The sequence below is a fragment of the Stigmatopora nigra genome, chromosome 17 (genome assembly GCF_051989575.1).
Source record: "Stigmatopora nigra isolate UIUO_SnigA chromosome 17, RoL_Snig_1.1, whole genome shotgun sequence".
NCBI classification, from domain to species: domain Eukaryota; kingdom Metazoa; phylum Chordata; class Actinopteri; order Syngnathiformes; family Syngnathidae; genus Stigmatopora; species Stigmatopora nigra.
In genome coordinates this window covers 3,151,401-3,165,422 of record NC_135524.1, presented here as the reverse complement: position 1 = coordinate 3,165,422, position 14,022 = coordinate 3,151,401, and the positions used below count along the sequence as shown (strand labels likewise).

General features: G+C 43.0%; 1 protein-coding gene across 1 annotated transcript in view; it reads right to left on the bottom strand.

Moving 5' to 3' along the window:
• Nucleotides 1-4,737: 4,737 nt before the first annotated feature.
• The window catches only part of mast4 (microtubule associated serine/threonine kinase family member 4), a 29,861-nt gene continuing 20,576 nt past the window's right edge, over nucleotides 4,738-14,022 (bottom strand). The window contains exons 13-29 of the mRNA XM_077737750.1: nucleotides 13,869-14,001; nucleotides 12,812-12,873; nucleotides 12,636-12,727; nucleotides 11,820-12,028; nucleotides 11,527-11,665; nucleotides 11,319-11,451; nucleotides 11,081-11,246; nucleotides 10,902-11,003; nucleotides 10,720-10,842; nucleotides 10,528-10,637; nucleotides 10,133-10,403; nucleotides 9,845-10,033; nucleotides 9,510-9,721; nucleotides 9,321-9,443; nucleotides 8,870-9,006; nucleotides 8,606-8,790; nucleotides 4,738-8,088 (exon numbers count right to left, since the gene is read on the bottom strand). Coding sequence (XP_077593876.1) covers nucleotides 6,011-8,088; nucleotides 8,606-8,790; nucleotides 8,870-9,006; nucleotides 9,321-9,443; nucleotides 9,510-9,721; nucleotides 9,845-10,033; nucleotides 10,133-10,403; nucleotides 10,528-10,637; nucleotides 10,720-10,842; nucleotides 10,902-11,003; nucleotides 11,081-11,246; nucleotides 11,319-11,451; nucleotides 11,527-11,665; nucleotides 11,820-12,028; nucleotides 12,636-12,727; nucleotides 12,812-12,873; nucleotides 13,869-14,001 — 4,464 coding nt within the window. The 3' untranslated portion in view covers nucleotides 4,738-6,010. The remainder of the gene's footprint in view (nucleotides 8,089-8,605; nucleotides 8,791-8,869; nucleotides 9,007-9,320; nucleotides 9,444-9,509; nucleotides 9,722-9,844; nucleotides 10,034-10,132; nucleotides 10,404-10,527; nucleotides 10,638-10,719; nucleotides 10,843-10,901; nucleotides 11,004-11,080; nucleotides 11,247-11,318; nucleotides 11,452-11,526; nucleotides 11,666-11,819; nucleotides 12,029-12,635; nucleotides 12,728-12,811; nucleotides 12,874-13,868; nucleotides 14,002-14,022) is intronic.

Here is a 14,022-nt window from a genome sequence, read left to right as displayed (position 1 = left end):
GTTCCAAGTCCTTTTTTTCCTCCTCACCCACTCGTTCCTCGTGCTGTTTCCTCTTTCGATTCCTTCTCCAAGAAGTACTTAAACCGTCTTTGGATCGATGAAGTACGGTTTTTGCCAACAATAAGTGCGGAAAACGCACGTTACGGTCCTAGTCGCGTCGGCGTTCGGGACTAACGTCGCCCAGTGCGGCCAATGTGACGGGACTAGGGGGCGAGACAGGAGGGAGGCTACCCATTGGCTCATTTGCTTAGTCAATCAAGATCCCGACCAATGAACGCAAGGGTGCTGCCCTTTGTGTCCTCGCGCACTGAGTGCGAGCCAGAGATATCACATATGGAAGCACGAGATGCGCAACGAACCAACCAAGGCGCTCGTTATCACGTGTAGACCATTTTGGATCAGTAATAAGCATGGCATTATGACCAATAAAGTGTGTATATAATTCAAAAGAGCTAGACATTTCTCGAAATGGTTTGGTTTCCAATAACGTAGTAAATTAAATGCATACATTCAGAGAATTATGCATCACGTGAGTGCAGTTTACATCTTAATGATGGCCACTGGCTAGTATGCCGCCACTTAAGCCTTTCCATATCTAGGATAGCATAAATAGTATCTAATGTGCGTGCAACCCGAGCGGCTCGTGGAAGTTACGTAACAAAGTCAAAGTCCTGCAAAGCTTTACAATGTACTTCTCACTTGCCTGCCATTTCATCGTCTTCACATTTCCATAGTACGCTAAGGTTAAAAAATGTGTTACATAATCACGAGCAAAGTACAAAGACAGTGAAGTGATGAGCGTGTTGAAAGCAATTCTTTACGGGGAAAAGAGGGGCATCTTTGTGCTGTTTCATGCGGGTGGCCTAATTATGGCAGATGTCCTATCAAGAAGAATGAAGGAGGTTCTTTAAGCTGCTTTGCACGAGGCGGGGCCCAGCACAGCCTGGGAAGTGCGACACAGCAGAATATTGACACGAACAAGTCTTCTTTGTCATTCACACCATCACCGCACATACAAAGACAAGGTTCAATACCAACTAGGCTTGCCACGATTCATCTAGCAATCGACAAATAATCATTTGGCCTGCCGGAACGTTATTTTAAAACTAGAAACATAAAAAGCAAAAAAAAAAAAAAAATACACAATTACCCTCATTAATGGTCCTGCAGGGGTTGAACCTGAACACTCAGGGCTGCAAGGCAGACCTGCTAACCACTTCTCCACCATGCCACCAACACTGAAATGTAATAGACAACATTATTTTAAAAAGTTTGACAAACACATCCCAATATAATACAATACATATATGCAATACTACAATGCTTCTTAATTATGACCCCAAATATGGCAACTATGGTCCACTACAAATTCTGCTAATATCCTCAAATATGGCTAACAAAAACAACTTAAATTCAGTTTACATTGTTGCATTGATTAATGCAGCCAACCCTCCCAGCAAAACTGATTTTTAAATATATATATTTATATATTTTTTTAAAGTGGGCCTTGCAGGAAAAAAGTTTGGACAAGATGTCAAACGTCCTCTCCCAAAAGTGTCCTTTTGCGTGCGGCAGGAGGACGTTTGGGACATTTGTGTGTTCTTCCCAGACTTCCTCACTCAATGATTCACGAGCGACCATTCTCCATTTGGGCGCCAACACGACAGTCTGACCGACTTTCTAAGTGCGCGGCGTCTCCATGCATGATTCATGGGTGCTTTTTCTTCTTTGCCACCAAAATAAGCATCCCATTCCACCATGCACGCCATCTTTTACATTTAACTGTCTCAAACCATCACATTTTGACTTGAGAATGGATTGGACAGCCCAAAAAAATAATTAAATAAAAAAAAAAGCAAAAAAATAAAGGCCAAATAGCGTAAAGTATCTTCCAATTTTTACAGTATATGGTATTTTAAAATGTATGCAAATATGCTATGTTAAATTAAAAATAGTTCTCTTCATTTATGTCAGTAAATATTTAATTACTTTGAGTTTGATTTATTTAATAAAAGGGACAATGCATATTAATGAACATAAATATAAATATGTAAATTATAGCTAAAGGCTATTTTCCAACCCTTTCAAAACAACATTATTTAAAATAAATGTAATGACATTTTGCTGGTTTAAATGAATTGGATGTTGTCATTTATGACAAGCATTTAGTTAAATAGTATTAAAAAGCATACTTTATTAGGGCCAAGATGAGTTTTGCTTAATTTGAATATCAATAGAATTGCATTAATGATAATAATAATGGATAATATTTATATTTAGGAATGAAAAAGTGGCTATGGATCAAATCGTTAATGCTACACAATGTTTTTGTTTTTGTATCAGGTAGCTAGAAGGTATTTAACCCGCATTTCTCTTCTGCTCTTTGTCCCATCACGAAGTGGAATGTGGCAGTTGGAAGAAGCAACGTGAATAATTGATAGCAAGAGCGCTTCTTCCCCTCGCTACATTGACTCCAGGTGCCGTGGGGCTAAAAAATGACAACTCAAATCCCAAATATTCAAATTCCTAAAAAGACAGAAACATCACATTTCTGCCATTTTGGGAAACACTCAATTTAATTACAGAGGATTACCGTGGTCACGCCACCATCACGATACGATTGTTTTCTGGTGTGATGGCATGTTTGCAAATATTTCCAATTGAGTGGCTTTCATGAAGGATTACAAAAATCGGGGTTAGGGTTGGCCAATGTGGTGGGGCCCCTTGAAACTATTCAATTAGCTTAGATCAAGGTGGATGGGCGCATCTCGTTTGGTATTCGCTCAATTTAGCCTCTCTTGTGATTGTACTGTACATTGTTTGGTGGAAGGGGGGGCTTTAAAGAGAAGACGGAGGCCGGGGGGCACGGAGATGAGTCCGGTGAAGTAGGTCACGGCGAGCAGGAGCGCCCATTTTTTTTTATTTGACCCATTTCCCTACTTGTGTGTGGAATTGCAGTAAGGCAAGCAATGCCACCACATCAGAAGTCGTCTTAGTTTCGGGTCAAATGGCAGGTACGCCTTGTTTCTGTTTGCCAATTTGAACAATAACAAAAATGGAGGGGAAATGTCTGTTTGACAGATGAAAATGGTTTAAATTTGGCCTGCTGTGGTTGCAAAAATTGGAAAATAAGAGATTTTAGTGGTAGTTTTAGTAGTTTTTTTTTTTACTTTGGATGAAAACACAAGTGGGAAATATAGTAAAGTGAATATATACGAGAAAAGCAAAGTAGATGGACCTATTTTCGAAAAGCCAAAAGAGGATGTGACACTTTGGTTTAGTGAGGATGCCGTTATTTGATGGGGAAGATATGGGACACTTTCAATCCGCCTCTTAACGCTAATCTTTCACCAAAAGCTGATTTGCGGCCTCTCGCCGCTGATTCTCGCCAACTCTTACGCAACCTACCGCTTTTTGGGCCGCCGTTAGTTGACGTCGCGTGCCAAAATTGACTAGGCTCTGCCTAAAATAACCTATTAAGCATGGTATACTTTTAACCCCTTGATGCATTTACATTTAGCTCAACGTCCAATCCTCCTAGTAGACGTCCAATCACTTTAAAGCTTTACTTTTACAAGAAAAACCAAGATAGAATATGTTTAGCCAAAAATATGACGTGATTTTCCACCCAAAGTAGAACCCAGGGACTACATTTTGGACGGCGTTATTGTTTTTGTTGTTGTTGTCATGAGGGCAAGTGGTAAAACAGAGACGACGTTTGAGGCAGATGTCCCGCCTCGGAACGTCGGTCGGTGCGTTGCAGTACTAGAACACAGTGTGACTTGGGGTCGAGCCAACGCTGGCGCTCGCTAATCTCGTATTGCAAAACTCACAGCCGCTGGATGAGCTTCCATCTTGGGCGGGGGGAGGAATGTTTTGGCTCACAGGTTAGAGTACATTTCACTTTAACATCATGCACCACTAAGCCTTATGGGAGAAAAAGTATCACTATTTGGGGCCTTTAACATCCAAAGGGCAATAGTTAGGTTATATATATTATTATATAGTATAATATGTCTAATTATTTGGCTACACAAATTTAAAATTATTATAAAACTATCCATAGTAGACGTATGGTATCTTATGGGTGACCAAATGCCAAGATATATAATTATATATCAATAGTTTTTTTTAATTATAAGACTGCTGTTTATAAAGTTAGAGTTATAGGGAATAAATTGTGTTAATATTTTGTATGTATTTCTGATTTACAGTCGGTAGAGGGAGTCAAATGGCTAGTTCATAATTTTGAGGCCTATTAGGTATATACAGGATACTTCATAATTATATCAATGTAGATTGTTAACGTTACCTTGTCGCCGTCTGGTGGCACAAAAGTGCATTGCAATAACAGGTCTATTAAGATAAGTGATGGAGATGTAAAATGTTTATGTTTTATATGTTGGCAAGTTTTTCTTAAAATATTCAACAAAAAAATGGAAATATATCATTTATAAATGGAGTTTTAAAATGGAAATATATCATTTGTGGAGGAACATTTTGATCACAATGGCTATGCAAATTCATATTCAGATCATATTTGGTAAATTGAATGAAAACAAATGGGGATTTTTTTTGTGGATCCACACAAAAAGAGTATAAAAAGTTGTCTTACTTGTATAGTTGAACATCCCATTAAATGTGCATCATATTTCTAAAATAATGATTTAACATCATCATCTGGTCACCAGTCATGCTTCTGTTGAGAAAAAATACAATTAAAAAACAAGGCCAGCATGTCATCAATTCACATTTATTCTCCTTATGAGGCGACATGATACGTATATAAATATCTGTTTTTAATATACAACATCTATGACATCCATAGAGCGTTTTTTTTCTTGTCGGGCAAATTACAAAAACTCAAAAAAAAACAACAACTTTTTATTGCACATCTTTTCTAAAAGACAAAAAAAAAGCAAGTGGGACTCGAACGCGATAGTTTTGCACAGTGAGGACGACAACGGCACAGTCGACGGAGATGGACGGATGGACCACCGGACCACCGCGTGAACGTGACAACCGCTGGCACAAAAATTTTGGCAAATGAGTACTATACAAAAATATACAGTGGTGAAGGCGAGTAAACAAAATGTGCTTTCGACTGGACGCCCTTTTTTTTGGGATTGGCGTCGTCATTTTGAATATTTTTTGTCGCTACGCCCAAGCGGTGAATATTTAAGGTGCATTTTTTTCTCTTCCTATGATAAAAAGCCAAGTATCTCAAAAGCTAGAGTTTATTTTCAGTTTTTAAAAGGCCTCAAAATGCGTGAAATAGCATGAAGTTAACTTTCCTAACATGTTAGAGATCCAATTGAAATGGATTGGATGTTTAACAATGTCATTCTTCCCCTGGCCAAGGTGCACCCTCCCACCAATGACTTGATTGCTAAATGAACAATGTGACCGCTCCCACTTTGAATGGATTGGATGTCTATGGCAGCCAATCCAGTAAAAAAAATTGTGCTACCAACTCCTAATTTGTAAATCGCCAGTAGGCGTCCAATCCATTGGATCGCCGCCATCCCTCCAGATCAGAAACGGGAACATACCTCAGGCGTACTTGAATCCAACGGGTGCACCACTCGAATTCTCCTAAGGGGTGTCGGAGCTGATAAACACTGAGAACAAATACACTATCAAAGTTATTTTAAGCGACCATCAAACTTTGCTACTTGGGATGCTGCCCATCAAATGTTGAGCTTCTTCTAACATCTCCATTGAGATCTTGACAATGGGAGGTCATGTGATGTCTTCCGATATCCAATCAGAAGCCTACTGGGATCTTAACAATGCCACAATTAGTTTTTTTTGCGCGCAATGCTACATTTCCTCGACGAGTTTACATTCCGCTATGGAATGTAGCGCCTGTGGATGCTTCTACTGCATGAAAAGGACAAAGTGCACAATTTTTTTTTTTATGGCACCTCATCGGCGAGGCTTCTTCCGATTGGCCGAGCTCTCGCGTTACAGTTTGTCCTCCGTGACAACACGGCGTGGGACTAAAACGTCACAAGCGCCTTCGAACATCGGCTGGGGTCTTTGTCCGAGTAATGGACCGAGTCTCGTTTGGTGACTCTCGGCGGTTGAGTTTCTTCTTGGTCCCCTTGTCAGGGGGCGGGGCTTTATCGGGGGTGTTGGAGGAGTCGCCAATGCTCGCTTCGTTGGTCAGGTGGCCGCTTTTTGGCTTGGGATCAGGGTGCTCTTTAACGGGATGCTTTTTGGGTGAAGGGGTTTTATGTTTGGATGGGACCAGGAAGGGCCTGGGGCCGGTTTTGAGATGTTTGGGTTTGGAGTCTGGGACTTCAGGGACTGGAATGGGTGCCACTGGGGATTTGAGTTCTGGTGGCTGTGTCGATGCCTCGGTTGAAGGGACCTTGGGGTCGAGCGCTTGGTGGGGAGGGGCTAAAGTGTTTTCAACGTGACCGAGATTCTTAGGAGTGCCAAGTTCTGCAAGTCCTTGCACGTTTTCTAAAGTTTCTTTAGTTTTGGGATGGTCCGATTCAAGATGGTTGACAGAGTTTAACACTGAAGTCGTTTGGAAACAAGGAAGTTCTGGTTTTGGATCGGGGAGTGGCTGGGAGAAGGAGCCGGTTTCCACCGGTTTTGGCGAAACCTGGCAAACTGGAACGAAACCCGTCTTGCCCAGACCCAACTTCAGAAAGACATCAGAAATTTTGCCATCCTCTTGGGGCTGCTCCGCTTCTTCATCCTGGTCTTCGTTGCTGACCTCCCGGATGGAGGGCGTCTTCCCGTAAGCAAAGTGGGAGCCGTGACGGGACGCACTCACCTTCACACAGGTTCGACCCTCTTGCTTCAAGCCCTCACCGTCATGCCTGTTCTTGGTTTTCTCCCCAAACGAGTGCTCCTTGGCCAACGCGTTTTCGGGACTTGGGGGCCGTGCTAGGGGGCTTTTGGGTTTCTCCAGCGATTTCAGCTGTCGCTCTGCAGCGGTCTGGAGCCAAAATGGAGGCCCGGCCAACTTGGTCTCTGCCAATTTGGACAAGCAGCTGTCTGTTTTGGACACCCGGGGCCCCGACAGGAGGCCGATGTCCAAGGTGCCTTCCAATGGCTTGAGGGGGGAAACGTGGCGGACCTCCAGTTTGTAGTCCGAGGACGTCTTGCGAAGAGGACACTCGCCCGAGGAAATCAGCTGCAGTTTCTCCACAGCGCTCTCCCCGCGCCCTGAGAACATCTTCGTGGCGGCGGGGCACTCGCTGGCCTTCAGGTGCTCATGAGCCGCCGCCGCCGCCACATCTAACTGCAGACTTTTGGAACGAGTGGCGCCGAAATGAAAGTTATCATGCTTGGACGGGGAGAGTCGGCAGACAAAGTCATCTCTCTCTTCGAAGGAGAGACGTTTCCTGGCAAAGTCCACAGCGGCCGCCTTGAGCTCCGGCCTGTCGCAGGTGGGCGAGTCGCCGACGGCGTCCTGCACCCGACCCAGTTTTTTGTACAGGACGTCTTTGAGAGCCACGCCCACTTTCTCCGATTTGCTTTCGGATTCTCGCTCGGTCTTGTCCAGCTCTTCTGGTGATTCCTGGCGTATACGGGGGCCCACCGGCCTCTTCAAGCAGCCTTGTTCGACGGGGCGGACGCGTGGGACGTCCCCCGCCAAAGCGGCGCCATCCCCGTCCTCCCGATCCCGCACCTCCTCCCGTGTCACTTCCAGGCTTTGCTTCCTAGCGCATGGGTGCTTCTTGTCGCCGACGTAAGAGGGCGACAATGTCTCTTCGGATTGCACTCGTTTGAGGAGTGGTGAACGTGGCGGCTCGGCGCTCTTGGGGCGCACCATGTGACGGATAATGGTAGGGGGCGAGTGGATCTTGGCGGGGAAGGCCTGCGCGCTCTTGGAGACGGACACCGAGTGTCCGCCCAGGAGGGGTGAGGGGGAGCGTTGAGGGGAGGGCGTGCGGGCCAGGGGAGATAGCGGGATGCTACCGGCGGATTTGCGCCGCCCTTGACGGAGACGTTGGCACGGTAGCTTGGGGCCAAGGCCGTGAAGGGTGCTGGGTCGGATCTGGGTGGAGCCCGCGGGGGAATTGGGTGCGCTGGAGCTGGGAGAGCTGCTTTGAGAAGAGTTGCCACCTGCTGGGCCCAAAGAGAAAGTGAGTGAGCATAACATAATTTTAAGTGGTGTGTTTACTTAGCTTCCCTGGCAATTCCACTCCATTGGAAAATGTCTTTTCTTGTTTTTCATTTTTTTTTACATACATATTACATACTAAATCGATATACGTTTTTAATATATTTTTAGATTTTACACAACTATTTTTTAAATTAAAAAAAAAACAATTATTAAATTAAAAAGGGGGAAAATCAGGAAATTTAATATACATCTATACTCTTCATTTTAATTTGATCCTAAAACAGAAAGTCGGCACTCATGATTTACTTTCTCGGGCCGCACAAAATAATGCGGTGGGCCAGATTTGGCCCCCGGGCCGCCACTTTGACACCAGTGTTTTAGGGGATAGTCTTCGAGATGATGAAATGAATGATGCCCATTCAATGTAAAATATGTTTCTATTGAAAAAGCCACTTTTGGAAATAATGCATTTCGTAAGTAAAAGATACCCATGTACTTATGACAGGTAAATTCTACCTGAGAGGGTGAAGTCAGGGGGCGGGTGGAAGGAGGCGGTGGGCGAGCGAGGCGAAAGGCTGTGAGTGGGTGAGCCGGGAAGACTCTCCCCAGACGACAGTGAATGGCTTAGTGATGTGAAGCTGCGACTGGTGTGTAGCAGGGGAGACGGCTGCATGGCAAATCGACGGAAAAGGGAACGGCGCCTGTGGGTGGGAAGAAAAAAAAAAAAGTCATTCAGAGGTCAAAAGTGGTTAATTTGGAATTCTTGCTTTTGATCAGTACCTCTCTGGAGTCTTCTCCTTTTTGGCCTTTTTGCCGCAGCGCACCATTTTGCTCTTGTAGCTGTTCTTTCTGGCTGGGCCTCTTTTAATGGATGTGTTCTCAAAGGGGGTGGTGGTGATGGACACCTTACTGCCGCTCTGAGGGTGGATAAAAGTTCAAGGGTCAGAAGATAAAACACATTTTTGGGTAATTTAAGAAAAAAAATCGAAGAAAAATCCTTGAAATTATTTTTTTAATGATACAATATGGACACTTTACATTACCATGTACTGTATTTTCACGACTATAAGGCGCACTTAAGTCTTAAATTTTCTCCAAAATAGACAGGGCGCCTTATAATCCAGTGTAATTTATATATGGGAAAAAAAGTGTAATTCATTGACTGTGCGCCTTATAATGTGGTGCGCCTTGTATTCTGAAAATACAGTAATCCACTTTTCTGTGCGCTCACCTTGACCAACAGCTCTACCACCTCAGTGTGGACCAAACCATGGACCGCCTCGCCATTGACGTGTGTGATGAGGTCGCCAGCTTTGAGTCCGGCTTTCTGAGCGGGTCCGCCGTCCTCCACGTTCTGAAAAGTGACAGATAGGTCAGCCACGGCGTCGCCCCACCGCCATCCAGGAGGGAGGGTCCTTACCCAGACCATGTGGTAGACGGTGTAGACATCACCATCACAGGCGTAAACGCGGATAGCCCGCAAGGTGAAGCCGAATTTTTTGCCGCTGCCATGGACGACCACCGGCTGGCGCGCCGAGTCTCGGCTGGGGGAGGAATCTCGGGAGGAGGAGAGGTCCGGGGAGAGCGAGTATGGGGACAATGGGCTTGCTAGTGGGGATAGGGCTAACATGTCTGAAATGATAAAACCACAACTATAATTGGGATAGTGTTTAAATGGTATTATATTACATGCAAAGCTACCACTATATAATATTAAGTTATTTTGTATGTGGGTGCCTTGTGCATTTTTCTGACCTGAGGGGATCATAAGGGAGAGGGATCCAGTGGAAATGGACTTGATGGGTTTAATGGGAGCCCGTGGTTTATCGTCTCCACCACTGCAGCTGCTTCTGGGTCTTGGATTGGTCGCCCCTTGCTCGACATTCGGGCTCTGAATGTCTTCACAGCGAGAAGTCAGCTGGTCCAAATGCTCAGAGAAACTACCTAAATGGGATATAAAAAGATCCATAATTCAAAGATTAGCTCTTCAGACTGAAATTGCACTAAAAAGAATGCATTGTTTATACAACAAATGACCAGTACCAGAGAGTGTGGCCCCACTGCGGGTGCTTCCGGGTGTGGTGGCGTCATTGTCATCCCTGGGCAACTCCCCCACAGAGAAGGAGGTCCGGTTGGGGTCTCCCGTTCCCGACGACTCGTCAACGTCTTCACTCTCCGAGGCGGAGATGGCGAATTTGGGGAGTGAGGACGCCACCGGTGAGTCGAGCATGGACGGGCTTTGGCTTTTCTTGTCTTCTGCCACGTCTTCTTTTTCCTCAGGGTGTACGCGAGAAAGATCCAGACTGCTGTATACCTGTAACCCCCCCAAAAAAAACAAGAAGGCTCGTTTTAATCAGCATATTTGCAAAAATTTGAAATGAAAATAATCTTGTCTTAGATATGGTTTTAGCCAGATTTAAAATAATGGCAAGCGTCACCTTGGAGAAGCGGTGAGAACAGGAGGAGAATTGACGTAGTTCTACGTTGAAGTCCTCGTCGTTGGTGTCGTCCTCTTCTGTTTCCAGGTGGTGGTAGCGTTCTGAGCGAGCTGTAGAGCGATAATACGAAATAAATCTATCATTATTACAAGTAGACCCATATGGCATTTTTCACTTGGCCAATGAACTTACTGTCAAAGTAGCTGGTGTCGTCTTCCGACTCTAACTGAGGGATGAACTCAGCCTTCTGTCGGAGGAGGCCATTCCAGTCCAGGTGGTGAAAGAAGGAATGCTGCTTCACCTCAGCGGCGCCACCTGGAAACACAAAGCATTTGTAGCACTTTCCTTGACTCGTAGGTCAAAAAGCACAGTACCTGCTCCCATCCGTTCTAGTGGATTCTGCCTAAGCAAAACGCCAATGAGTTCCTGGGCATCAGTTGGGGGGGCTTCTTCTCCATCTGGCCAATTGATCTCATCTGGGCATGACATATATGGATTTTTAAAAACGCCAGAATTCATACATTTATCACATAGTTGTGTAATATTTTCTCACCACTGATGACCTGCCCAAAGAGTTCTTCGGGGGTGTCTCCAAAGAAGGGCACGCAGCCCACCAGGAACTCATAAAGGATGATGCCCATAGCCCACCAGTCCACTGGCTTGCCATAGCCTTGCCTGAGGATGACTTCGGGGGCGATGTACTCTGGTGTTCCGCACACCTGCGTGAGAATACAACAAAATTTGGCATAATCCAACATTTCATGTATTTTTATGCAGGATTGATGGCTCACCTGCTTGTCGGAGAACTCGCGGGCGTCTTTCTCGATGTGGCCTTCGTACAAGTTGGTGGTCATGTTCATTAAGCCCACTTTGGACAGGCCAAAGTCTGTGAGCTTGATGTGTCCCATGGATGTCACCAGCAAACTACAAAATGGGTGGATATGAAGCATGAGCAGGAAAAATATGGAGAGTTTTATGGAGGGTAGGGTGTCGTCTCACTTGTCTGGTTTGAGGTCTCGGTGCACAATGCCATAGTTGTGTAGGTACTCTAATGCGAGTACGGTTTCAGCAAAGTACATCCGGGCCATGTCCACGGGTAGAGGGCCCATGTTTTTTAATAAGGTGGCACAATCTCCTCCTAGAAAAAATATAAATGAAAAATTAAAAAATATTATTGTTATCAATGTTTTTGTATTTTCTGCATTCAAAGTTTTTTTTTAAACTTCACTACTTCTACTCAGTTGCAACAAAGTATTATTACTCAATTTTAAATTGAAATGAGTGCTGCCCACCTTCCACATACTCCATCACCATGCAAAGATGGCGTCTGGTCTCAAAGGAACAATACATGGAGACCACAAAGGGGTTTTCTGCAAAGGTGAGGATGTCCCTCTCCACAAAAGCTTGCTGGATCTGGTTCCTCAGCATTAGGTTCTGCTTGTTGATCTTCTTCATAGCAAAGCGCTGCTTGCTTTCCTTGTGCCGCACTAAATACACGGCCCTGCACCACCCCAAAAAAAAAAAAATATATATATATATATATATATATATATATATATATATATATATATATATATATATATATATATATATATATATATATATATATATATATATATATATATATATATATATATATATATATATATATATATATATATATATATATATATATATATATATATATATATATATATATATATATATATATATATATATATATATATATATATATATATATATATATATATATATTAATAAAGTATTTTCAAGACTTTTAAAAGTATTACATTTTCTCCAAAAAGGGGGTGCCTTATAATCCAGTGTGCTATATATATGGATTTTTTAAATGCATACACATACACTACATATACTACATATACTACATATACTACATATTACATATACTACATATACTACATATACTACATATACTACATATACAAATACATATACATATACATATACATATACATATACATATACATATACATATACATATACATATACATATACATATACATATACATATACATATACATATACATATACATATACATATACATATACATATACATATACATATACATAAAGACATTGGGTCTCACCCATAAGCGCCATTGCTGATGAGTTTGGTCAGCTCAAAGTCCAACTCGCATGGCTTGCGTCTGGATCTCAAGGAGCCACTCAGACTAGGGGACTACCATAAATACATAAAGAAATCACATGAACAATAAGTTTTTTTTTAAATGACAAAATCAATACAATGGTTGCTAAAGCTTACACAGTCATCAGTTTCTGGGGTTTGTGCAATTCCACTGTCGGTGCTGCTTAACTGGGCCATCTCTGCACACACACAGATACACATACAGAAATAGCAAAAACAAAGCATTAAGTTTAAAACTATATCCACTGTCACCAAAAGTGAAGTTTTTATACAAATTGTAGCCAAAATGGAAACAGGCAAGATTGCTGACAGTGTTGATCTGGAGTGAAACTAAATGAGGTGGAAATGAGACTCATCTAAAAGTCATTAGCAGCCACCTTGCATTGTAATAAAGCACGCGCGCATTACGCCGGGGAATGTGCAACACGCATGTGCGATGCCGTTTAACATCTGTCCGTGGACACGCGTGTGCAGAGGGGCATTTCTTCCTAATGTTGACATCGGGGGACACAGATGGACATTGGAGAGGCAATCTGTCCACCAACTATTTGTTTTTACGACTCAATGGAGGCGTTCATTCCGCCAGGGAATCCCTTAGTGCAATTTCTGCAAACGTCAACCTGTATTTGTCAATGTTGCGGGCAATTGAGTGTGTGAACGCCATTCACCAGTTTACTTTGTTTTTGAAACCAATGTGAGAATGATTCCCATGAGTCGGATTTCCAATGGAAATGAGTGCGAGGACATTTTGGTGTCAAAAGTCTTAAACAGAATGCAACTTTTTGGGTTTCTGCTGTGTAATTCAACATTAAACCTTAATTAGCAATGCATATTTGTTAAAATTCTTCTTATTTGATTTGAACATTGAATTATGTACTCAAGGCAATATTCAATAGGATTGTATATATTGCCAAAACAATATGAAACTTTAATTTTTCTATATATGTTGTCATTATTGGCTAATTAGACCTGTTTCTTTGAAAAAATAGTTTGATTCTAAATCCAATTTTGGGAGAAGCAAAAAAATTATATATTGTTTGGAGGTACTCATTACAATTGTGTTATCTTATAAGATTTTCAAGCATTGTTTTCTCAGTTCATTTAGATGTGGTTAATTTACAAGTAGATGTCTGGTGTGGAATATTTATGAATTGCATCAACTTTTTGGTCCCACCTTCCAATGGATCCCTGGTGAGTCCCAACTGGCTGATGATGTAACGGGGGATATCAGTCTTGATGCCCTGGCCCTCCTTGGCGTGTCCCTCGGCGGCCTCCAGGAGATGGTAGAACTCCTCGGGGTCAAACTCCTGCGCCACATGCAAAATGTC